Raw genomic sequence first — 27,147 nt, forward strand, 5'->3', positions numbered from 1 at the left:
TCCCAACACTCTAGCTCAGGAAGGCCCATCGGCCTGGTAAGGCCATCAGTATATACAAGGCACACTTCAGCTCCTTTTGTGTGACTATCTAGAGTGAATGTACAAGAGTCAAACTGTCAGTCCACTCAGATGTGTATTCTACAGACAGGCAGAGGCACAGAATGGTTAAGCAAGAACACGTCCACTTTCTAAAAGTGGCATTTTCAAACAACCAACTTCACCAAAAGATGTATCTTTGAATTGTGAGCCCAGACAACCCAAACTCCAAATTTGTATCTGCTCCCAGAGGGAAATCACACATAAGATATTTCAAGGCAATCCCCATGTTACCCTATGGGAGAGATAGTCCTTGCAATAGTGAAAAACAAAAATAGTAGTATTTCACTATTAGGACATGTTAAACACAGCAGTACATGTCATACCTTTTAAATACCCTGCACTCTGCCCATGAGGCTGCCTTGGGATACCTTAGAGGTGACTTACATGTAGTAAAAGGGAAGGTGTGGCCCTGGCAAGTGGGTGCACTTGTCAGGTCAAAATGGCAGTTTAAAACTGCACACACAGGCACTATAGTGGCAGGTCTGAGACATGTTTACAAGGCCTCTCATGTGGGTGGCTCAATCCGTTTTGCAGTCCCACTAGTAGCATTTGATTTGCAGGCCTTGGGCTCATGTGGTGCACTTTACTAGGGACTGACTAGTTAATCAAATATGGCAATCATGGATAAACCAATCACCAATACAATTTACACAGTGAGCACTTGCACTTTAGCACTGGACAGCAGTTGTAAAGTGCCCAGAGTCCTAAAACCAGCAAAAATGAAATGCAGCACACAGTCACAAAACAGGAGGTCAGAAGCAAATATACAGAGGAACTCACACAAAAGATGCCAGCTCTAACAATGTCCCCCCCAGCTGAAAGTGGGGTGAACTGCCCAACCTCATGGGAGTTGCCTTCACTAAGGGGTGGTCTTCCACCTTAAAGTCCATTCCCTGTAGGGAGATGGACCACCTTAACAGCTATGGTTTCTCACCCCTCATTTGCATTAACCATCTGAGGGGCCTGTGGTCTGTCTAAACCTTTTTTTTTGGGAGTAGCTTTATTAGCAATTTTGTTAAGACATAAAGACATAAGCAATATATGAAAAGAAATCAAATTCAACAGTGTAACAAAGAAATTGGCTGATATCTAGAAGAAAAGAGTAAAAGCAGTTTGTGGGATTTATATAAGGAGAAAGCAAGGGGAGAAGGGGAAGGGAGGACAGAAGAGGGGAAAGAAGTGGGAGGAGAGGGGATATTGATACTATGGTATAAGAGATAAAGACAGAGAGAAAACATATTAGATTAAATACTGTAAATGAGTAAATATAAATTGACTAATAAGTAAATATATATCTTAGTTTAACAGGGTAAATAGTGAAGAACAGAGATAAAATCATTCAAGGTGGTTTGAAGTTTTCCGAAGTTATATGAGCAGTATTATGTAAAACAATACGGTCTAGATATGTGGTTAGGGGCAACCAAAAGAGATCCCTATTCATGATTGGTTTGCAAGAGGAGGCGAACGCAACATCAAGTCTATGAAAATGACAGAGGGTATTCCACCAATGTTGTATGAAAAGTTTTGTGAGAGTTTTCCAGTTAAAGGAGATATGTTGAAAGGCCAAAGAAAGCATTAGGTCAATAAGACCATGGTCATGTGGAGAAAGATCTAAAGAGTCAGAAAGGCTTCCAGCAAAGAGGAGAGGTATAGAATAAGGAATGGAAATTGTAAACAACCGAGAAATGTAAGAACAAACCTTCTCCAAAAATTCGGAGACTGAGGGACAGAGAAAGAGAAGATGAAGGAGGTCAGCATTAGAAGAACCACAAGTCCAACAGTTAGAGTCCGCAAAGGAAGAAAAGCGTGTTAGGGAAGCAGGGGAAGATAGAGTCTGTGGTAAAGCAAAAACATAGATTGGGTAAGAGAAACAGAGCGAGAGGTTTTTAAAGATCTAGACCAAAGTTTATCCCAAAAAATGATAGACCATTCACATCCTAGGTCCGATTCCCAAGAAAGTTCCAATTTGGATTTGGCGCGATCTGGATTGGGGGCTGAAAAGAATTTGTATATAAGGGAACCTTTGGGGAGAGTAAGAAGTATTTTGAGAAGAGTATTTTGGATATCAGATGAAGATGAAAGGAGAAGGGAATAGTATATATCAAGAATAAACGCCATAAGAGTGGTAAACTTCTGTAAAAAGGAGCGAAGACAATGAAACAAGGATTGAAACTGGGGAAAGGAGCAAGGTGAAACTCCATCAAAAAGTTGATTAACCCATAAAATGCCCCTTAATCTCCACACACTCCAGAAAAGGGGTCTATTGTTCAGGAGCATAAGCAAATTGTGCCAAATAGGAGAGTCTAGGAAAGATTCTCGGGAAATGGTAGTGGGGTGAACCATAGGTTTCAAGAGGGAACAAGTATGTCTAAATAAGGGTAGGGAAGTATGAGAAGATTTAGCAGAAAAACGCATAACTTCTTTGAATGAAAAGGGTAGTAATAAGATTCGTTCAATGTCTAGCCAAAGAGGAGTAAAGGGGGAGGCGTCTGATATAAGCCATCTTGAGGCATGACGCAAGGAGAAGGACTTATGATAAAGGCGAAAACCGGGAAGTTCACACCACCATTAGATTTTGGTTTCCGAAGGGAAGATAAGGCGATTCTGGATTTTTTATTCTTCCAGAGAAATCTAGAGAGGCACAAATCAATACGTTTAAAATAGATAGAGGGGATGTGAATGGGGAGCATGGAGAGAATATAAATTAAAATTGGGGCAATCATCATCTTAATCGAATCCAACCGGCCCCACCAAGAAAGAAAAAGAGGGTTCCAAGAGAAGAATGATTTCTCAATTCGAGATGGGGCAGCAGACTCATTCAATTTAATGGAAGAGGTTATGGAGTTGGAGAACCATATGCCTAGATATTTAATTTTTGAGTTATTCCAAGCAAATCCAGTGGAGGAGAAGAAGTGTGGAAGACAACATTTTGTGAGCGGGAGAATTTCAGTCTTGTCTGAATTGATCTTGTAGCTGGAAACCTGCGAAAAGGAATTACATTCAAGAAGTAAAGAGTGAATAGATGATTCAAGAGCAGAGATAAATAAAAGAATATTGTCTGCATACGCAGAAAGTTTCAATTGATGATCGCCATAAGGGAAACGGGAAATAGAATCATTATTACGGATAGACGTCAAAAAGGGTTCAAGGGCTAGAACGATGAGAAGAGGAGATAAGGGGCAACCTTGACGAACGCCACGTTGGAGAGGAAAATAAGATGAAACACGACCATTAACTAAGACCGAGGCTTTAGGAGCAGAGTACAACAAGGAAATAAGTGAAATTAATTTAGGGCTGAAACCGTGCCAGCGCAACAATGAAAATAAAGAGGACCAATCTACTCTATCAAAAGCTTTCTCTGCATCAACAGAGATAGCAGCTAGAGGAATAGAAAGAGAGGAGACTTTATTTAAAACGTTGAGAAAAAGAAGAGAATTATCGGAAGTGAGTCTACCCTTAATAAAAGCACATTGCTTTTTACCAATAAGATGGGGCATGATAGGATCTAAACGTAGAGCAAGCAATTTAGCAAATAATTTATAGTCAACATTAACTAAAGAAATCGGCGATAATTTATTCAAAATTGAAGATCACGACCATCTTTAGGAATGAGGCAAATAGTTGCTTCTTTAAAGGTGCCTTCTGCCTTGCCAGCTGAATAACATGAGTTGAAAAGTATTAAAAGTTTGGGGAGTAACAAGTCAGAAAAATGTAGGTGGAATTCAACAGAAAAACCATCTGGTCCAGGCGTTTTCCCTTTAGTAAGGGTATTTAAAGCTTTGGAAAGTTCATTAAGGGAAAGATCATTTTCAAGGTCAAGAAGATTAAGATGAGAAGTAGAGGGAGTAGGGAGTTTATCAAGATAGGACTGGATGAGAGAAGGAATTGGAGGAGATTCTGGTGTGTAGAGGTTTTGATAAAAAAGTTTGAATTCATCAAGTATTTCCTGATCTTTATGTAGAAGAGAATTGTCGGAGGAATAAATCGAATCAACAAGAGTACGTTCTTGACGTGTTTTAAGGTAATTTGCTAAAAGTTTCCCTGCTTTATTACGACCGCCATAATAATGAGCACTGCTACGGAGGAGTATTGAAGATGCATTGTCAGTATAAAGTTTTGTTAAACTCAAGTTTGGCTTGTATCAATTCTGGTGAAATGGAACTTTGTGAGGATGTATAAAATTCATGCTCCAAAAGTTTAATTTGAGCTAATACAGTTTTCCGTTTCTGAAGAAAGCATTTCTTTTTCTTAGAGACAAAGTCAATAATGAAACCCCGCGCAGTAGCTTTAAAAGAATCCCAGATAATATGGGGGGAGACGTTAGAATCACAATTAAGAAGAAAGAATTCACTAACAAAGGAACGAAGAGAGGAGGAGAATAAAGGATCGGTTAGAAGGGAATTGTTGAAGCGCCATCCGGAAGATTTTGGATGTGGAGGGAGTAAATCAAGGTCTGTTACAATTGGAGCGTTGTCAGAGATAACTATAGGTTCGATAGAGGAGGAGAGTACATTTTGTGACAAAGATTGAGAAAGAAAGATGTAGTCTAGACGAGAAAGGGATGCACGAGGGAGGAGAGAAAAAAGAATAGTTGAGAGTATCAGGATGAGAAAGTCGCCAAGAGTGAATGAGATGTGTTTGAGAAATAGTGTCAAGAAAGTGTTCATGAGACTTATTGGGAATAAAACGGACTGTCGACTTGCAGTCCAGAAAAGGATCTACAATTTGGTTGCAGTCACCACCCAGAATAAACAAATCATCTCGAAATTGAATACATTTTTGCATAATCAAAGGCCAAAGAGAACAATCAGGCTGTGTAGGACCATACATATTAAAAACAGTTAAAGGAACAGACTTAATTAACAGTTTAGCTAAGACCCATCTACCTTCTGTGTCATTTTCTTGCAATAAAACTTTACACTTCAATTTTTTATGACATAGAATGATAACACCATTTTTTTATTCGTAGATGGAGAGAATAAAACTGTACCCACCCAGCTTCATTTTAGTTTAAGTGATTCAGCTTCTGTAAGGTGTGATGACTGTAAGAGGACTATATCAGGATTGTAAGAAGCAAGGTGAGAAAGGATTCTCTGTCTTTTAATAGGACTGATAAAACCCTTTACATTCCAAGAGATTACTCTGAACGTAAAAACATTAAAAATTTAGAAGAAACAGAATTTACAATAATAGGAACATCAACAAGAACCACAATGAATAAAAGGTCAAAAGGAGGAAGAGGGAAAAAGAGAGGCAAGAGAAGGAGCAGGAGAAGGAACAGTTGAAAAACTCATACGGAAAATGAGAGGAAGTCAACATGGGACGAAAAAAAAAAAAGAGTATGACCAATAGAGGAGAGGTAAAAGGAAGGAGAAGAAGGAAAAGGTAAAAGAGAAAAAATACAAGAAGGGACAGTACATATCCAAAAAGGATGACTGAAAATAACATACCTGAGGGGAACAAAAAACAGATATTGGGGCAGGAACAACGCACTACAAGATGAATCACCCGAACCTGGGGAGTCCAACCGCATCGGGACGAGGGAGATAGGAGAGGGACCATACGAGTTGAGGAGACAGAAACAAATTTGTATGAATAAAATGAAATAGACAATTAACATTAAAATATTATATAGAGAAAGATATAACTAACTAGCATATAACAAGAAATATGATAAACATGAAAAATGCACTTTGCATAAGAATCATCTAAAAATATCAGAGAACAAAACTATTACTTAAGAAACAGAGCCAGTGAAAAGACATCAACAGGAACTTTTTCAAAGAAAAAGGATTAGATTTTCAACCATTTGAAGAGTTAGAGGTCTCCATAACATTAGGAGTATTAATATGAATACAATTCTTAAGTTCTGCAGGATCTTAAAAAGTCCACGTTTGGTTTTGGTATTTCACTTTGAAGATACATGGGTGAAACAAACCATATCTAGCTCCAATAGCATGGAGAGGAGGACGAAGATTCAGGAATTCTTTCCTTCTGGAGGCTGTGGCATTGGAGACATCTTGAGATAAAAACACCTTCTGACCAAGCCAGGAAAGATGCTTTTTAGACCTAGCTGCAGAGAGAACTGAGAGTAAGTCAGTGAACTTCAGAAAGAGAATGATGACACCACGTGGTTTAACTGGAGCTCTTGAAAGAGGTGGACGAGGACCGAGCCTATGTGCTCTTTGAATGCTGAGTGAGGTAGTAGAGGGCATATCTAGGAGTGTCGGAAGAAAGGAGGAGAAGAAAGATACATGGTCGTCACGTTCCAGAGACTCAGGCAAACCATAAATACATAAATTGTTCCTTCTATTTCTATTTTCTAAATCCTCAGTGTGTTGTTGAAGGGTGTGGACTGTTTTTTCTAAAGAAGAGATTCGCTGAGAGTTGTCGTTTATCTCTGAAATTTGCTGCTCCATTGAAGACACTCTACTTTCCATTGTAGACCATTTTGCATTTTTTTATTGGTTTCTTCCACAAACGGGCGCAAAGCGCGTATCTCCTCCAAAAGTAACTCCGTAGAGATGGAAGATGAAGACTTGTCAGGAGATGGAGGGTCGTGTTTCAAACATTTCGATGTGGAGGTAGACAGAGAGGATTTATATGAAGTAGATTGTGATGATGAGGAGCTGCGATTCGAATTTACTCCAGCCATCTACGATGCAGTAGAAGAGGAGTCTTGTTTAGATAAAGAAGGAGTTGCTGCCAATGGACTATGTTGTGATGAGACAAAAATAAACTTTGGTTTGCACAGTTTTCCCATACGTAACTGTCTCTCAGAAAGTAGAGTAAACGTTGCAAAGACTTAGGAGGAGACGTGATCAAAATTTCTCCAAAAGAATCCGCAAATGATGTGACTAACGGTGAGTTGTGCGAATATTATCAACACATAATGGAGTACCAGGAATGGAAAATGCTGACCACGTACTGAAAAATCAGAGATGCAGCCTTAGTATATAAAGAAAAAGGTGAAGAACATCAATCCTGTCACATAAAGCCAGTTAGTTTTTCTTAAAGTAATCAGTGATCAGTCAGTTGAAGAGTGATCTGGCTGGGATGTTAAGCAACCTCAGGTAAAGATAGTAACAGAGCTGTGAAGACTGCGGCAAAAATAAGCATAATAACTTGGTAGAAAGCAATATAAACAGCAGTGAGCGCTTTATTTCACAAAGGTATATGGACCGTAGAAAATGCGCATGTGTTTAGTACCAGAATTCATGAAAGAATTAGTGTCCATAAGTGAAAGAGCAGGATAAGTATGGGGGAAGTCCCAAACAAAAGAAGAAAATGGCAGGCATTCGGAGGTGAAAAACGCAGGAAAAAATGTGCTCAGCATACCTTGTTAATTGAAGTCCAAAATTCCTTGTTGTAGCCAGAATATTGCCCCATATGTATTTATTTTGAAGCTCACATAGTTTTCACAGCACTTTGGGGCTTGAGAATAAACTTTCGTCCGTGTGAAATGAAACGCATTCAGGAGCGTTTATTCAAAATAGCAGATGCGCTGAGGCAAACGCGTCCGCGATGAAAAGAAAGTGAAGCGCAACACGCATCAGCCAGAGAAGTGCTTCATTCAAGTCTGGACATGTTCCGGTGAAGATTACTGTAATTACCGCCGTTATCTGAAACGAAGAGCGCACCTGCAGGACAAAAACAGGTCCCGGTGCGGCGGAGCAGCTCCGTCAGGTGGCCATCTCCAGCGGCGCCGAAGGCACGCCCTCCGGTCTGTCTGAACCTGAAAGTGAGTCTCAAACAAATAGGGACTTAGCTTCTTTACTGCCCATACCAGAGCAAAAGCTTCCCTTTCAGTTGTGCTCCACCTCTGTTCCTGGGGAAATAACCTCCTACTAATGAAGGCTATGGGTTGATCTAGGCCCTCTTCGATCAGCTGTGAAAGCACGGCTCCCACGCAATGCTCTGAGGCATCAGTCTGCACCCCAAACTCCTTGGAAAAGTCAGGAGTCTTGAGCGCGGGCAGCGTGCACATGGCCCCCTTCAGGGTGTCAAAAGAGGTCTGACATGCCTCAGTCCAGATCATCTTATGTGGCTGCTTACTTGAAGTCAGCTCTGTCAAGGGGGCAACAATGGTGCCTTAACCCTTGATAAATATGTGGTAGTACACTGTGAGGCCTAGAAGGCTCTCACCTCTGTCTGGGTTTTGAGGGGGCTCCCAAGCCAGAATGGTGTTAATATTGGATTGTAAAGTTGCAACCTGGCCGCTTCCTACCTGAAACCCCAGGTACACACACAGACCCCTGCCCTATCTGGCATTTACTGGCATTGATAATGAGGCCTGTGCTCTACCGGGCCTTCAACAGCTCCTGAAGGTGGTACAAATGGTCCTCTCAACTGGAGTTGAAGACTGCAGTATCATCATGATAGGTGGCATTGAAGCTCTCCAACTCAGCCAGGACCTGATTGACCAATCTCTGGAATGTGTCAGGGGCATTCTTCAACCCAAACGGCATCATCTGGAACTGGTAGTGCCCTTCTAATGTTGAGAATGCTGACCTCTCTTATGTCCCCTCGGTCAAGGCAATTTGTCAGTACCCAGATGTTAAATCAAATGTACTGAGGAACTTGGCAGCTCCCAGCTGTTCAATGAGCTCGTCAGCTTGGGGGATGGCCTGCACATCAGTTTTGGGGACTTCAGTCAGCCCACAGTAGTCCACGCAGAACCGTAGTTCAGTAGTGACACCGGGCAGCCTTTGGAACCAACACCACTGGGCTGGACCAAGTACGGCTGGATGGCTCAATCACCCCTAGGATTAGAATTTTGGAAACGTCTTCTTTAATGCTAGCCTTGACTCTGTCAGTAAGGCTGTAAATCTCGTGTTTCACAGGTGGACTATCCTCATTATCGATGTCATGAGTGCACCAATGAGGGACTCCTGGGATGAGTGAAAATAGAGTTGCAAACAGTCCGAGCAACTAGCAACAGTCACTGTGCGGCTCCAGGGTCAGTGTAGTAGAGGCAGTTTCTTTATTAGGGCATGGGGGTATTGCCCCCTGTTTGTTTTGCCCCCCCCGGACCTCTTATTAAATGTTCTGATTAAGTTTTTAGCAGCTGTGCCAGCGCACTGCTTTTAAGAGTTTGCCTTTTTCCATGATTGAGTGAGTGAGGGCGGGTGGACGTGGGACGGGGGGTGGAGCTTTATTGAATAATTGACACACAGGTCGAGCTGGGCTTTATGTTGAAGTGTGCATGTCGGGTTGGACAGGTGCCTTGCTGTGACCATCTTGACATGCACACTTGAAACCACTCCTACCAGTGTAATGTTAGAAGACCAGTGGATTTAAGCCATAGCCCCCAAGTCTACTAAGGAGCGCTGGCAGTGCCCAACAAAGCAACTCCTTGCGCTGCTCCTGTGCTGTTTACTAGCATAAACAGCATGGGAGCAGCGTTTAGATTGGCTCAGGAAACGTGGGCGGTGGGACTGTGAATTGCCAAGTTAGTCACACCATCCATGAACGCCTGGAGGCAGCTCAAAGTCACCCGTGTTCTTCCAGCTTTTCACCTCTGAATGGGAGTCCTCTGAGACGGTGTCACAAAGCAGGCCGGCCGGTGCCATGGGAGAAACTCCTGGCACTAAAAATTAGCGTGATGTACTGGACTTCGCTGCTCGCGGAACTCCGCATAGCGCAGCGGAGTGTTTCGGTACTTTGCGGAGCTCTGCGTAGCGTGCTTCCATAAACTCCGCCCAGGTCTAATCCTTATAGTTTGAGTGGCCTTGAATAGACTGATTTGTCACACTTGCAGGAGTGTGATGATTAGTAGTTGTGTGGTACCTGTTATTGGCAGCGCTGGCAGGGGCAATGGGTGGTGCAAGATACAGTGGTCTCTTGAGAAGGGCCCTGGTGTTTATCTTTTTCACCAACTAAACACTTCCGAAACAATCCCAGTCTTTCCCCTCAGAGCCTTCTCCCCAACACCAAGGTGTATTCCACTTCAAAAGCCATACACATAATCAGTTGGCTATGGCTTTCCATCCAGTGTGCACACAGTCATTCAGAGTGAACCACTAACACTGCACCCTCAGAGCATTAATAAAACCCATGAAATCCGCCTAAAAAAATCAGAGCTGAATCGAGTCAATTCAAAGTGTAAAAATTCATTTTACAGAGGTGATTCACAGTTTCCTCTATCCTTCCTGAAAGCATGCTTTAAATGTATCAAAATGTCTACACTTTCAGGATATTAACGATATCCTTCATTTTGTAGATGAATTCATTTTAATTTAATACTAGCACTACTTCAGTTATTGGTGACATTTCAACTTGGACTATGGGTTATTGATTGGATTGTTTTTATTATTTTTAATTTTAGTACAGATTAATTTTGAAATGGTTGGGCTCACAGATTTAGGGTTAAAGTTTACTTTAGGATTAAAGGCAGAGCCTCAAAGTGGGTCAAAAAAGAGGTGGGTGAAGTAAGTCAATTTGTTGCATTGAGTTGCAGTAGCAGGAGGAGATAAAATAAAAATACATTGTAATTAAGTATTTTATTTTTTGGCTGGTGTATATTATTTGAAATAAATGGAGATGCTTTGAAAACCTTGGTTGGTCTTGCAGTCAAGTATGTTCTAAGGAAGATTGCTTCATTAATATGGACCGCATGCAATAGCATTCCTGTCAGTCTTATTGGGACCTGCCCATCGTTTCATCTAAACAATGCCTGTGCTCTAGCTTGTTACAGTGCGCCCTGACCAAGGTTTTCTTTCAGAAGGCACCCTAATGACGGGCTCCTACTTATGACGTCTAATGCACGCAATCACGTGAAATAGGTGCAAGGGGGTCATTCTGACAGCTGGCATAATGAATAAATAAATTTGTTTTGAAATTCCTTGTCACAGTGCTTTGAAGTAGTTGGCCGGTGTTATACTGACCCTCAATGTACCAAAATAATAAACATACTAAAATTGAAATTCCTCACCACAGCCACTTCCTCAGGTCGGTATTATTGGTTAATGAGGCATCTCTAGTTCCTTTGCGGCTACAGAATGATGAAATGACAAGACCCTCCTCTTACTCTATGCCATGTTTGCGTCACAGAAGCTCTCAAGCACACACCGACACACTTTAGTTGTAAAGTAGGGGGGCAGCTACTATACTGTGGCCTTGGAAAACAATATTTTTCTGCTATCTGTGCTTATGAGTCTCTCACAAATGCAATGATATAGTATTAAAGTGCACTCAGAATGCAGTGGGAAACCGTGCCGTGAATGTGACTGAAAATGTGGCTCAACCATACAGAAAGTTCTGGGCTGTGTACAGGGGTCTACATCTGCCCCCTTGGGTCAGAAAGAAACAAGCACTGGCAAAGCCAATAAGTCTGGTCACAGCAAGTATACTTTTTGTTTTTTGCAAACATGCAATGTGAAAAAAATGGACTAAAATATAAGTCATAAAAAAATAAAAATAAAGGAGACACACCAGCCTTGGCATTCCCTTGCAAGCAACTGTGCGTATGTGATCTGGCAAAATGTCGTCATTCACGGGTCAAGAGAACTAGTGTTACAAGTTCTTTCACCCGCTACTCTATGCTGTACTGGGGGAAGCAAAATGTGAATAACAGATGAACAGACAAATAGATTTGAAGGGCTGATGAAAAGCCACTGTAATTATGTACGCGTACAGGCGGCCATCGCACCGGCAGCACACACTTCACGTGTGCAAAACACTGTTTTATTACAATGGTGTTGGAGGTACTCCACCTAAATCACAACTATCTCTAGGTCAAGGATGGGTTTGGAAGAGGGGTGCCAGCAGATTGCTTTTCTTGTACAGGTGATTGATAACAGAAACATATAATTTACTTGTAGACTTTTATGTGCTAACCCAATGCATTCATAGTGATAAAGTAATGCTTTGTTTCTATTGAACTAATTAGATTAACACACTTGAAAAGAGCAATTTGCAGGTGAAATGTTCAGGATTGAGGCAGTGTGAGTGGTGTCCTGAAGTTAGGTGTTCAACCTAGTGCTCTTGCGACAACCTGCAACTCCTTGCACTAATTAAGCATAACTCCTAACGGTAGAATTTGTCTCTATCCACTAAATGCATTAAAAGTATTTATAATTAAAATGGTCCAATGCTGCCATTAACCCCTTCAGTGCCCGCCCCTTTCCCCGCCCTGTGCCGGCCGTTGCATTAGCGGGCGGGGTTTGTGACGAGCTGGTCTCGTCATGGGCACAGCGCAACCGCAGCCCATGACGAGACCAGCTCGTCACGGGCATTGAAGAGGTTAAATGACGTAATGGTAAGTTATAGTGCAATCTATGGAAGTATATGCTTTGTAAACATACTAAGCCAATTCAGGCTTTAGTGAGATTAGACCGCATTTAGCACTTAATAATGTATGAAAATTCACACCACCCAACATAACACATATAAACATTTATTTTCAAAAGTATATGGTATAGAACTAGCTATTAAAAATAGGTCCATGGCACGCTGCGTTTATTCAAAGTGTAGATAGAATTGAATCACATCACAACGCCAGTGACTTGTTTCTTGCATGCTGTTATTACGTTAATATAGTGTTACTGTGGACATACAATTTTATTTTATCAGTAACATTGGTATCAATATAACTTTCAATCAATCAGCATTTGTAGAGTTCAGCAATGTCACCCCTAAGGGTATCTGGGCACTGAGGTGTAAGGTCTTGAGTTTCTTTCTGAAGTCCGCCATGGAGGGTGGCTTGGTGAGAATGAGGGACGCTGGGTGGCAGGAGGAGGGAAATGATGATAAGAGGGCAATAAACAAGCAGAAAAAAAAGAAAAACAGAGGGCAAGAAACGAGCTAAAAAGCCAAAATCAGGGCAAGAAATTAGCTGTAAAAAGCAAAACAAAAGGGCAAGAAATGAGCAGAAAAGTGAAACAGAGGGCAAAAAGCGAGCAGAAAAAGCTGTGCGGATGAAACCTAATCTCATTCAGTGCAAGCACCGTGAGGGAGAAACCTAAAAAACCGCATTAGAGCTTTACAATTAAAATTATGCAAAAGTACAAACTGAAGAAAACTCTGGTAAAGTGATCCAAAGGATAATGACATGGAGACCACTAATGTTTTGAGTCCTTTCTACTTCAAATACGGGACCGTTGAGTGAGCCAAGTGCATTAGCACCCCATATGGGTGAACAGTGCGCACTCCTTTTCCACACAGTTATTCCAATTTCATTTTGTCTTAGTTTCAGGTTTTTTTTAGACCGGATTTTACTGTGAAGCAGTGTAACATTAAATTATTCAAACACACTGCTTCCTCTTGTAATTATTCTGAGTACCGTTATCCGCTCCTTGTCGTCCCCTGCAATCTCTTTGCGTCGTCCCACATTTAGTAATTGGTACAGTCTGTGGCAGGGATCTAACATTATTGGGGGAAGGGTGGGAACAGTCCTGTGAAAACAGGGTCAGACGGGTTTGAAAAGGAAAGGCTGCATTTATTGTGTTGACTGAGAATGCCGGGTGTGTGGGGGGACTAGGGACTTGAATACCCCAAGCTCACCAGCAAAAAGGTTGCCTACCATGCCTGCACAGTGCAGTGGGAGCCTCTGTCCGTAACCCTCCCCACACCCAGCATGCGCCAAACCTCTAAGCAGGAAGCACGTGGTGTTATTGTCCAGTCTGAAGAATGTAAATCCCAAAGCAGCCGCTCGGGCACTTCTCGGCTTCGAGGCAGGGCTCCTAAAACTACCAGCGCATAAATATTAAACCAGACCAGGAGTATAAAGGAAGACACATAAGCTCATTTAGAGCAATTTTCAAATTGAAGCATGCTATCCGTAACTCTACTATTATGAGGAGAGGAACAACAAAGGCGCCGGTGTCGTATATAAACTAGAAGTGAAATACTTAAATGACAAGTAAATAATTCTTATGCAGGCAATATATTTATTAGGGGAAATGCCACTCACTAAAAAATTTACAAACGAGAAGCCTACTGGCATGATAACCGCATCAGCATGAAGAGAAGCGTTTTAACACCATGACACCCATGAATGCCGTTTATTGTGCTCATGAAGAGAAGTCACATGAGTAGTCATGGGACCAGAAGCTAGATAAAGCTGAAAGGCTGTATCTGCAAGGATGTAGACCTTGCAGTGACAGCAGGGGTGCGGACACGCGGAAAATAAGTTCCACAGTACTTGGGCCATGAGACACTGATAAGAGAAACACACATGGAAGAGCAGGAAATAGTTTTGCTACAGCCTTTAGAAACTGAGGAAAAGTAAGTGGCAAGCACAGGAACCAATGAAAAGCAGGGATGGGATGTAAGCCCCTTTTAAGATTTATATTAAAGACAATAGATTTCACAAGCACAGGTCAAGTGCTGTGCAGGCAAACCCGAAAAAGAACAAAGGTCAGGGACTACATTTTATTTTGCATTTCCCAGCCTTGGCCATTGACAGTATGACCTGATACCATCTGCTTGTTACATTGTTGGACTTGTAGTTTTGCTTTTAACACACACAACTCCAGCATGCGAAGTGCTGTTGGTTAAAATTGGCCAAAGGTGTTTTTCACACCTGGAACCACATTTCTGCTATGGTTTAACATTTTAGAGTCATCTAGTCCATTAAAAAAACTGCTTGTGTTGCACATAAGCCAAAAAGTAAACTCTGCACATGTTTTGTGGGGTTCACTCTTTCATTTAAATTATGGATTTAATTGATAATGTGAATTATTTTACCTTTTTGTTTAATGGCCAGTTATGAGCTTAACAGCATTATAAAGGTAAAATGTAGTATGCACCAGCGCAGCGTTCTCTTGCACAAAGAGTAAGTAGCAGACATATGGCAGTAAAAAAAGGAACATCACAAAATTCTCTCACAAACATAGGGCAATCACAATACAGGTAGCTAATACACTAAAGAGGGCATGAGGGCACTGGATTCAAGCTACCCTGGCTGATATGGGGTGTTACCCCGAAACCGGTACTAGGATGCTTGTTTCCGGTTCAGGGAAGACCTGGCTTGGCAGTTCGGGCTGGACTGTTCCCATGAGGTACAGGGTCAAGACTGATTTGCATATAAATGGGTCTGAACTGATGTGGAGAAGTGAGCTAAAGAACGATGATGATTCAACCTAGATCTGTGACTGGGGGTGAATGTCAGAAAAGTTTCAGCACTTCGTCCATCATCTCCTTGTGTTTGCACAGCTGAGGCAGTACCAGGGCAAGTGTGTTCATCTTAGGATAGGAACCAATCAGGCAGCAGCAGTGCAAACTTTGCTTCCTCACAAAGCAGGTAAAGCATGGTAATAGTGAAGTATGCTTCCTTTCCTTACAGAAGGCAGCAAGACCTAGTCTTCCATTTCCCACAGAACAGACTAATCTGAAAGAGACACGTTAGTGATAGATTCCTTACCTTAGAATATCCCCAGGCGTGGATCCGGAAAGCTTTCATCAGCAGTACACCTGCGCGTCGATAGGCATCGTCGTACGCCTCTGCGTGCATCGCTGGCGTCGTATTCGCCGAGATGACGTCCGTTCTTTCTTTTTCTGCGCCAGCAAGCGCAGATCCGGAGAGAACGGTACCCCATCACTTGTTGACTAAGTATTTGTCTGTTATAATTTGTAAGTAAACTTACCCCTGGTGCATAGGGATGCCCGGTTTCAAGCTTTGCAGGGCCTGTCCACGCACCGTGAGTGTCTCTTCTTCCTGGGGCGTGACCACGACACTGAGTCGTGCCCCCTCTGCCGGGCCATGGCCCGAAAACTTTGCGGGAGCGGTCCCGAAAGTGGCTGGAGGCCCGGGAGTCGGCCCCACGTCATTCCCGGTCCTGTGGGAGGTCGAGGGCCCGGTCGCAGAGCAAGCACCATCATTCAAAGTCTTCACACTCGGAGTCAGGTAAGGCGAAGCACAAGAAGTCAAAGAAGCTCTTCGTCCTCCCCTCGCCGGTCGCAGGACGCGACTGAGGGGACAGGTGGCACCGCCCCTGCGGCTCCAACGGGCTGAATTGCAAGAGTTTGTGTCTGCAATGGCACGTATCTTCGGCCAGTGTGGCCCCGTCGGCACGCCATTGGGTGCCACGGGCCCCACTGTTCCACGATGGCTCTGGCCCCGACGTCGTCGATGCCCAGAGGCCTCCATGGCTCCGGCCATCGCTCCCTGTTCTTGCCGGTGGAACCCCGCCAACATCGACGTCGCTGACGCCAATGCCGGCGGCCTACGCCAGCATCGACTTCTTTTCCGACGTCGGCACGGTGCCGGGGGGATGTCCCCTGATGCCGATGAGGGACTTTTACCCTTTCATTCACCCACGTCCTTGTCCACTTGTGGAGGAAGGGGATGACTGGGAGGGGTTTGAAGACCCTCTCGCGGCACAGTGCGAGTCTGTCCCCGACTGAGATGAGGAGGCGGAGGCCGGTGGCCCGGATTACACTCCGATGCCTGGTTCACCATCCCCTTCAGCTACTATGGAGGAGAGTGGTACCTTTTCCACGGTGCTACATAGGGCAGCCGAGGCTCTTGTCCTCGAGTTCCCTACTGTGGCTGTCAGGACCAACCTACTGACTGAAGTGCTTCGGCCAGCCTCTTCTTCTACAGAACCGCTGTTGCCGTTTAATGATGCACTTACTGATGTGCTTCTGGGCACCTGGTACCGGCCCAACACAGGGGCCCCTGTGGACAAGGGTGTAGGCTGACGCCATCGCCCTGCCTTCCTCACCCAACACCCTACACCTGAGAGTTTGGTGGTTCAGGCCTCGACGTCCCGAGTGCGTTTCCTTCTGCTCCACCAGACAAGGAATCCAAGAAGTTGGAGCAGTTTGGCAAGAAGATGTATCCTTCTGCAAGTTCTGGACTGCGGTCTGTGAACACTGCCTGTCTCTTGGGCTGCTATTCCCTTTCTGTATAGGATGTGGTTGAACAAGTGCTACCTGAGTGTACGGAGGTGGCCCGTGCAGTTCTCTCCTAAGCTCTTATGGAGGGGAGAGACGCGGCCAAATTCATTATACGTTGTGGTCTTGATACCGCAGATTAGCTGGGTAGGGCGATTTCCACAACGTGGGGCTCCGTTGTCATGCCTGGTTGAGAATACTTTGATGGACATGCCCTTCGATGGCACTCGCCCCTTTGGTGATAAGGCGGATTACACATTGGAGCGTTTCAAGGACTCTCAGGCCTTTCGGCTACACGTACTCCTTCCGCTTCTAACTTTCGTTCCTTTCGAAGCTCCGGAAGGGGCATACAAACACGTTCCTTTCAGAACAAGCCTGCGCAGCAACAGTCCCAGCACAGCCATGGACGTGAGGCTCACAGAGGCGGGTCACAGGGCCAGCGTGCGGGTCAGTCCATCAACACCCCCTGCTGCCAGTACCTCCACACCTTCCTAGTCTGGTGTTTCAGCCCCACCAGACGCCAGTGGGGGGCAGGATTCGTCATCACCTCCCCCACTGGCGCACCATTACATCAGACAGGTGGGTTTTTGAGATTGTTTGATGGGGCTACCCCCTCCCCTTCGAGTCTACCCCCCCCAGCCATGCCACCGCAGTTCCACCGCATGTCGGGGGATCATTTTGCCCTCTTGGCCAAGGGGGCCATCGAGCGCGCTCTGACGCCAGAAGTAGATCCTGGTTGTTACTCTCACTACTTCTTGGTTCCAAAGAACGACAAGTGTCTATGTCCCATCTTAGAACTTCGGAGCGTAAATCGCTTCCTCCGGAAGGAGAAGTTCAAAATGCTCACTCTGGCTCAAGTCTTGTCTGCTTTCGACCCACAAGACTGGATGGTGGCACTGGACCTGCAGGACGCTTATTTTCATATTCCCATCCTGCCGGCCCATCGGCGTTACCTGCGATTCATGGTGGGCCAGGAGCATTTTCAGTTCACCGTGCTCCCCTTTGAGCTTACCAGCGCCCCTCGGTGTTCACAAAAGTGATGGCAGTGGTCGCAGCTCATCTGCGCAGATCAGGGGTTTCAGTCTACCTCCCTATCTCGACGGCTGGTTGTTCAAGGCGGGCTCACCCCACACAGTCATCTCCCACCTCCAGACTATGGCCGACCTCCTGCATTTGCTGGGGTTTTCCATCAACGTGCCGAAGTCGCACCTCATTCCCTCCCAGAAGCTTCTCTTCATCGGAGCAGTTCTGGACACTGCGCAGTTTCAGGTTTATCCTCCCAAACAGAGAGTCCAGGACATTTGGGCTATGATTCCGATCTTTCAGCCCTTGTCCTGGGTTTCGGTCGTGTCGACTTTTAGGCTGCTGGGACTCATGACCTCTTGCATCCTGCTGACAAACCATGCCAGGGGGTACAGGCGGGCTCTGTAGTGGGACCTGAAGTTCCAGTGGGCGCAACATCAGGGGGACCTGCCCGACTAGGTCCAGATCTAGGAGGGCACTGCACAACAATTGCAGTGGTGACTCATGAATCAGCATTGGGTCAGCATCAGATCCCTCTCCCTTCCCCAACCGGAGCACACAGTGGTGATGGATGCATCCCTCCTGGGATGGGGCTGCCACATGGGAGAGGCGGAGATCAGGGGCCTCTGGTCTCCGGCGGAGTCCCGGCTCCATTTCAACTTTCTGAAGCTTCGGGTGATCCTTCTTGCACTGAAGGCATTCCTTTCCTCTGTCAGGGGAAGGTAGTGCAGGTGGTCACGGACAACACCACTGCCATGTGGTATTGCAACAAACAGGGCGAGGTGGGGTCGTGGACCCTATGTCAGGAGGCTCTATGCCTCTGGACATGGCTGGAACGTCACGGCATTTCCTTGACGGTTCAACATCTGGCGGGTTCTTTGAACGCCAGGGCGGACGAACTCAGCCGCCACTGTTTGATGGATCACGAATGGCGTCTTCACTCGGAGGTGGCGCAAGGTCTCTTTCAACAGTGGGGAGAGCCTTGGTTAGATCTATTCACCACAGAAGAGAACACGCAATGTTCGCAGTGCTGCGCGTTGGAATTTCCAAGGCGGCACTCGCTCGGTGACGCTTTTCGTCACGAGTGGAGCTGCGGTCTGTTGTACGCCTTTCCGCCTATACCTCTTCTTCCCAGAGTGCTGAAGAAAATCAGGCACGACCGGGCTCAAGTCATCCTTGTGGCTCCGGACTGGGCTTAAAGAGTTTGGTATCCTGAGATACTCAGTATGAGCCTGGATCCCCCGATCCAACTGCCTCTGTGGGAGGATCTTTTGCTGCAGTAGCAGGGGACGGTTCTCCACCCGAACCTGTCCAGCCTCCACCTACATGCGTGGAGATTGAGCGACGGCAGCTGATTCAATTTGATTTGCCTCCCGAAGTCTGTGATGTCATTCTGGCAGCCAGGTGTCCCTCCACTAAATCGGTATACGCCTGCAGGTGGAACAAATTTGTGGCATGGTGCACAGCCAAGACTGTGGACCCCCTTTCTGTCCCTCTTTCTGAGGTCCTTTTTTTCCTTCTTTCTCTGGCCCGCCAGGGCTCTGCTCTGGGCACTATCAAGGGCTACCTTTCGGCCATTTCACCCTTTCTGAGGCTTCCAGATCAGCCTTCTCTTTTCAAGTCCCCTGTTCTACAGAGTTTCTTAAAAGGCATTACGCATATGTTCCCTCCTGTTCCTTTCATAATGCCTCAGTGGGACTTGAATCTTGTATTGACTTATCTCATGTGCGCTCCCTTTGAGCCGCTTCACAATTGTCCTTTACATCTTTTGACTTTGAAAACTGCCTTCCTGGTGGCTATCATCTCTACCAGGAGAGTGAGTGAGCTTCAGGCTCTTTCTTGTAAGCCTCTTTTTCTGTTGGTTCATCCGGACAAGGTTGTGCTTCGTACTCGTCCTTCCTTCTTGCCAAAGGTTGTCACTGCCTTCCACATCGGGCAGACTATCACCTTGCCCAATTTCTTTCCGCCTCTGCTCCTTTCCAGAGAGGAACAGAGTCTCCACCGTCTGGACCCAAAATGTGCGCTCTCCTTTTACCTGAAGCGCACACAAGCATTCCGGGTGGATGACCAGCTCTTTGTTGGCTACACAGGCACCAAGAAAGGCGGGGCTGTTCACAAGAGGACTATCTCCCGCTTGGTCGTCTTGTGTATCAAGGCCTGTTATTCTATGGCTAAAAAGGAACCTCCGGTGGGGCTGCATGCCCATTCTACCAGGGCGACATCAGCTACTACTGCATTGGGATGTGGTGTCCCCCTGCAGGACATCTGTCAGGCTGCCACGTGGGCTTCGCTGCACACTTTTACAAAGCATTATTGCCTTGACAGTCTGGTCCGGAGAGACGGCTTCTTTGTCCGTCCTGTTCTCCGTGACTTTCTGGTGTAATCTTGTTCACAGACCGACCACCGGGGTGGTATTGCTGGGGTATCTATTCTAAGGTAAGGAATCTATCACTAACGTGTCTCTTTCAGATGCACAAGTTACTACTTGTGTAACGATATATCTGTAAGAGACATTAGTTAGTGATAGATTCCTTACCGCCCCACCCATCCTCCCCGTTCTGCAAACTGATTTCTAGGGTTAAGGTCATCCTTTTGGGCCCTAGTTTCTATGCACCAGTGGTTAGTATCTTAAATGGCTCTGCGTTCCTGTCGTAGAAAGTTGTGTACAGAACTGACGTTCGCGTGCGTGGGTGCGTCTAAGTATCTCCAGTGACATCATCTCGGCGAATACGACATCAGCGACGCATGTGGAGCCGTACGACGACGCCTATTGACGCGCAGGGGTACTGCTGACGAAAGCTTTCCAGATCCAGTCTGACGACTGGGGATATTCTAAGGTAAGGAATCTGTCAGTAACTAATTTCTCTTACAGATAGATCGTTACACAAGTAGTAACTTGTGCAACAGGCCTGACTATTAGAAAGCTTTCGTCACTTACAATGTACAGTTGAAGACGCTATCTTACTATTAAGTAATGTAAAGATAAAGCACCTGTGCAGAAAAATTAGGGCAGTTATTGACCTGAGGAATATATAAGGAAACGTACATCTCAGTAGGTAAGGATTATCAGTAATTCAAATATCATTCTTAGTTAAATACACTTTATTGGGACAAGATAAAAAACATGAAATTGTATTAAATGATTAAAATATTCATTACAAAGTCATTGTTCTAATAAACTTCTATGTAGGGAATTAGCATGAAGCTCATTAAAATGCAGCATGAAATCTGACTTAAGGTCTTGATTAAGATATGTATAGGTCTGCTTTCTAAGTATCAGGGCAAGCAACTTCCAAAGACTCACTCTGGCTCACCTCCAGAATGAGCCCTCTATTATAGCAAACTCACAGCGAAAATCAAACAGGCAGCATGAGGTAATCAAAACCATACATAGGCTCAGCAAAGCAGAATACAGAATAAATGCAACAATGCCCATTACCACCCTTTAAATGAACAATAATGTGTCCCCCTTTGCCCAAATAACATTGGATGTGATAGTACAAATCTTACACACAATCAATGAGTCTTATGAAATGCATGGGTACACTGAGCTTCAAACAGGAACAACCTTGAATAACAACCTTTTGAGAAGAATGCTTCCTCTAAATCTTACAAAGTACAAATTATTATGAAAGAAAGTGACAGGACCACAATACATATACCATTAAATAATATTTAGGTTTACATTTTGCTGCACGTGGAGACCGCAAGAATGAAAACATGGTGATGTTTTAAAATCCAAAATAAAGTTAGGGCCTAGTTTGGCCAACGTAAGGAAACACGGCTCGCTTGAGTTCTGAATCCATTTAAAATGCAAATATTTGTACCACTAAATAGTCCTTTTCATTAATAAGATATTTGGTCTAACACACCTAAGTCACAAGGGACATCATCACAGAGAGATCTTTTGAGCAGGTCATTCACTCAGTGAGAGGAATGTATGGGTGGATGAGTTAGTGACCGTGCAAGCTCTGGCACCAATCTATCTCAGGTGATATTCCACATCAGCGTTCCGATGGTCATTAGGTTTCTACTGATTTTCCACGTACTGAGAAGCAGCCATTACCTAGTAAGTAATTGTTATTTTAAGCAGCCCAGCCCGGGCCTAAGTAACTGTGCTTTAGACGGATACAGAGGTGCCAACCTCTTAGAAAACTTCTTGATTGTGTGTGCGCTAAACGCTGTGCTTCCCTAGCCTCGCTGCTGCGCCTGTACCAAATGTTGAGGGGTGCAACTGTGTATATATTCATGTTTACTATGCCATGTTGGGTAACTTTACGGCTGGCAATGCAGTTAAAGCTTTCTCTAGGCATGCCGTAAAAATGAACACAAACCATGGCATACCTCGGTGGTTAGAGCTGCATCGTCATTAGACGCGGTGTCTCTGTAAACTAATTCCCGCATACCAAAGAGTTTGTCGTTAATCTACTTTATTTTTATATTGTAAACTATTTTGTATACATGAGCTTTTGCTCAGTGGTTCCCTTTGAATAATGTTAATATTTTAGACTGGGCATCTTTGTGTATACATGATTTATTTGGTAAATGTCGTCTGTGTTTATTATTACATTTTGAGAAATCTGTTCTTCAAAAAGTTACTTAAACCCTGTTCTTCCTCTTAGAGAAAATGCAGATTGGCTAAGCTATAGAAAAAAAGGCATTGGCACACTAAAAAGAAAACTGGCATAGCATGTTTTTCTAGTGGCGAATTTACTGTTCACTCTGTTGCATGTGGCCCAAAAGGTGTTTCAATTTATTTGTAAATACTTAAAGACGAAATAATTTGTTTAAGGTCTATAAAGTCTTAAACCTTTTTTCTTTCAGGAACTAGTGACCCATATGTGAAATTCAAACTGAACAAAAAGACTCTTTACAAAAGTAAAGTTGTTTACAAGAACCTGAATCCAGTGTGGGATGAGAGCTTTGTATTACCCATTCAAAACCTCAATCACAAACTCCATGTTAAGGTACGGCGATTATCCCGTTTATGAAATATGTTGAAACGTTGCTTACATCTGCAGTACTTTGAACGTTGGCCGGTGTTGTTGCCTTTGTTCCTATCTGGGACAGGCTCTGTCATAAAATGAAATACGTTTCTTTTCAATTGAACATTATTATGCACCCGAAGAATTGTCTGCTGCGCTGCCGATCCGTGACAACTTTATAAAACAGTGATCCCGAGGTGTCCTGTCCTCATTTTGTACTTTACTATGCTTTAGAACTTGAGTAAAGAGATTTCACTCACAGAGGAGTCCCAGCTCTGGGTAATAATGGCACCAACAAAGGACTCCAGTATCGCTGATTGTGACAAATTACGAATTTTAAGGTATTTAACGCATTTGCTAATTATAGGATTATTTGTTACATTTCGGCAGGTCAAACCTGTCAAAATGCAATGGGAGAAAAGCATGGAGTACGATGTGTGCCTAGGCCCAGCCCCGGACTTACCTAGACAGGCCCTCCGACGAGTTAAGGCCCTCTCGGACCTGGATCTGTGCCCGAGGCTTACCCGCCTCTCTGCTGCTCCTTCTCCTCCGCGTTCTCCTTTCTCTCTTTCTTCCTCTTAATCTCTGTTCTCTCACTTTTAGGCTTTTTCTAAGCCATATTTTATCCTCTAAGTACCATTTTCACTCTTCTCCTTCCCCACTTTTTTGCTCCCCCCAGCCCCCGTTTTTAGCCTCTTGTGCCACTTTCTCCGCTCTCATTCTTTGTGCCTTTGTTCCCCCATTTTTAGCCTTTGTGCCACTTTCTTTATGCTTTCTCACTCCTTGTGCCTTTCTCCTCTGTTCTCAGCCTCTCTCTGCCACCTTTTGTGCCACTTCTCGTCCCTTTCTGCTGCTTTTCTTTTGTCTTTTTTGCTGCTCCCACAGCCATACCCATTTTCTGCTTCCCACCCATTTCTCCCCATGTGCTTGCATCACGCTCCCGGCTCCCCGTCACGCACCTCTTCTCATGCTCCATACCTGCTCTCCTTTCCACCTCTTTTCCCATGCTGCTAATCCCGTCCACTGCCCTGTGCTCCCCCCTTCCAGGACCCACTAAATGGCAGCTGCGGAGTGCTAAAGGTCAACCCACCTGCACTCATACGTGCCTGGACTGTGCTCAGTGACCAGAATCCTGGTCTGATCTGCACCTACCACTACACCACAGTGACCTTTAGCTCGTTCGACCCAGGTGGCATCTCCACTTGTTGCTGCCGCACTGCACCACAACCCATGGTAGGTCCCTTCACATGCACACACTGCTGTTTGTCCTGCGGGAGCACATCCATGCACCAACAACACTACCTCCCACCCGGGCAAATGCCTCACAACACACAAAACCAGCACCTCAACAGCTACTCGCAGCATGCTTCTCAACACTTGCTCGCTCAGCAAACACACCACGAGGTCTGGTATCTCCTCAGCAATATCACCTGACCTTCTCTTCTTCACGGAAACCTGACTCGACCCCGCGTCAGCACCCAACATCACTGTGGCTATCTCAACTGGCTACAAGATCGCATAAAATAACCGCCTTCACAAGCCTGGAGGAGGACTTGCAATCCACGGACATCATGGAACACATGTATTTCAGTATACAAACAGATGGCTGCTTTCCCCTTAAAGGCACCCTCGCATATCGACCACTAGGACCAGGACTACGTTTTTCCATTGTTTGCTTCACCATTAACTCCAAGGACTTCATACCACTTGGTGACCTCAACTTCTGCCTTGAAGACCCAATGGACCCCTGCTCTAGAGCCCTCCTTTAAAAGCATGGACATCATTGGACTCACCCAGCTCATTACAGGCCCTACACACATCGCAGGACACACCCTGGATCCAATCTTCACCACCAGCAACAGGATCGCATACAACTCAGTCCCTCCACTCACATGGACCAACCACTCCATCATTCCCTTCCAAATCACTGCACCACAAGTCAGTTCACCCACAAGCACCAACCTACCCATCCGGAGCCAGAGCAAAGTAAAAGAAGCAGACTGGCTCACCTTTCTCAAAAGTGAGCAACCCAACATCACCAACAAACTCAACAAGGAAATAACCAACTTCAATGAGTGGACCAAAAACTGTGCAGACTCCCTCGCGCTCATCAAAAGCAACAAACAAAGAACAACAAACAAACAAGCTAACTGGTATACAGACGACCTCCGGGGATCTAAACTCTTTTGTAAACAGCGAGAAAGAAAATGGAGAACCAGCCATGATGCTGACACCAGAGCCACCCACAAGGCCACACTCAAACACTATCATCAAAGGCAAGGGGACCAGGGACGCTTATAGGTCCAGCATGAGCCCCTTATAAGTATCAATTGTTTCAAAAAGGTATGAATTTTCTTCAAACAGAGTCTAATGAAGAGTATAGGAGGCTGGTCGATATAATATCCACAGGATAGGACAGGAGCCCACTCCTTTTGGAACTGGGGCCCTCACACACTCAATTGAGTGTCATGCTTCATCATTGCGCTTGCTCTTCGTCGGGCCGGCGCTGCAATGCCTGACGAGCACCCATAAAGGGGCTCTTTAGCGGAGATGTGAAGTGAGGGTGTAGGGCTGTGAGGTGAAGATGAATGTGATGATGTGCAAAGTGCGTAGGGTGGTGTAGTTAAAATAGACTACGTGGTACTCTAAAGCAAGTTTTAATAAGTGAGTCTGCCTGTGTAGTTAAAAACTATAATCGCTAACCTAAGAGACAATGTTCTCTGGTCGCTCTACCAAATCAAAGACCAACATGTTTCTTGCCTGATCGGTCACAAAGTGATCAATTGACAATTCGTCAGGACCCAAAAAATTGTTAATCATCTACACAATGGTTGGAATACTGATTAGTAGCAGTTACTGCCATGTCAAAGGCTTTTTTCTTTTTAGGTCGAGCGTCAGCGCATGCGCTGTCTGCAAGACCTCCTGTAATTACTATGAGTGGTGAAATCCTGCCTGCTACTTACCATAGGTTGACTCGTCCATCGCTCGTCTTTGCTGGCTCCTCGTTGGTTGGCATTCCAATACATCACTCTAGTTTTTTTTCATCAGGAGCACCAGCCAACTAAAGTTTCCTTGCACTGTAGGTGGTTATGTGTTCCTTTTGGGGCTACATTAATTTTGTTACTTTCCCCTCCTGCTCCTGCAAACGGTAAATGCGTTTTTGTGTAGCTTTTTTCAGGTTTCGACTATATGTGTTCTTATTTTCACTGCCGGCACGGCTGGACATCTCGGCCGGCTTCTGTGCAACAAAGGCGCTCGCAGAGCGAATTTTATGTTTTTTTTAATGTTTAATTTGCCACAGACACTGGATCGCTCCCTTCCAATTTGGACAATCCTGCCTTTCTACAGGTGTCGGTCTCTTTGCCCCCTCACGGCTGGCGTGCGCTCTCTGCCCTGCCTCTGGCAGTGCTTGTTTCAACATCGACAGTCGGCATGTTAGAAATTAAATATGTGACCTACTAGATGCAACAGCGCATGAGATGTGCTGTGTACAGTAAAATCCACTGAGCAGCAGTAGGGACAGAGGGCAAGCGAGTCGGGAGGGGTCAGATTCTCTTCAAGCCAGCCTCGATTTAAACACAGATGTATGTGTCTGCGCTGCTGAGCGTGACTTACTTAGTTGGCTATGCCCTCTCTGAAAACTTTCATCTCAACAGCCCGATTGCCGTATATCTCTGGTACCGGTCACCCCACTGTAGTCGTCGTGCTGAGTGTGAAAGATACATCAATACTGGCTGCATCCTTGAGACCTGGCACTGTTTGAAGGCAAGTAAAATGTTTGCTAGGCTAGGTTGCCTGAGGCCGCCGGCAATGACTCTACGCTGCCTGAGAGAGAAATATGCTGTGCGGTGGTGAGCATGAGTTTTTCACACCGCCCTTTCCTTGTTCCAGTCCTCGTTCTTGGTTCCGTTTCACTTCAGCACATTTACAAGGGCACACTTTTTAATCATTCAAAATACGTTTTACAAAATCTCACAAAGGAGCCTGAAAGCTTCATGAACAAAATCCTTGTCATATAGGAGCTTTGCACGTGTTTTGAATACTGTAAAGGTTGAGCTTTTGCTTCTGGATCACAACAGAGGCGTAACCAGGCCTTTAAGTGGGCCGGGTCCTGCCGTGCTCAGCCCCGCAATTCTAAAAAGCAGGTGCTGAGACGGGTCCCTGTCGGACTCTCCGTTTTTGCCATTACCCTCAGAGTTAA

At 44.9% G+C, this 27,147-nt stretch overlaps 1 protein-coding gene across 3 annotated transcripts in view; it reads left to right on the top strand.

Moving 5' to 3' along the window:
• MCTP2 (multiple C2 and transmembrane domain containing 2) overlaps positions 1–27,147 on the top strand; it is a 765,697-nt gene that overhangs the window by 371,175 nt on the left and 367,375 nt on the right. For all 3 annotated transcript variants that reach the window (XM_085644499.1, XM_085644501.1, XM_085644500.1), the window contains exon 5: positions 22,786–22,928. In XM_085644499.1, the coding sequence (XP_085500625.1) occupies positions 22,786–22,928 (143 nt within the window). The remainder of the gene's footprint in view (positions 1–22,785; positions 22,929–27,147) is intronic.

This window comes from Triturus cristatus, chromosome 3_1 (genome assembly GCF_964204655.1).
Source record: "Triturus cristatus chromosome 3_1, aTriCri1.1, whole genome shotgun sequence".
Taxonomy (NCBI): Eukaryota; Metazoa; Chordata; class Amphibia; order Caudata; family Salamandridae; genus Triturus; species Triturus cristatus.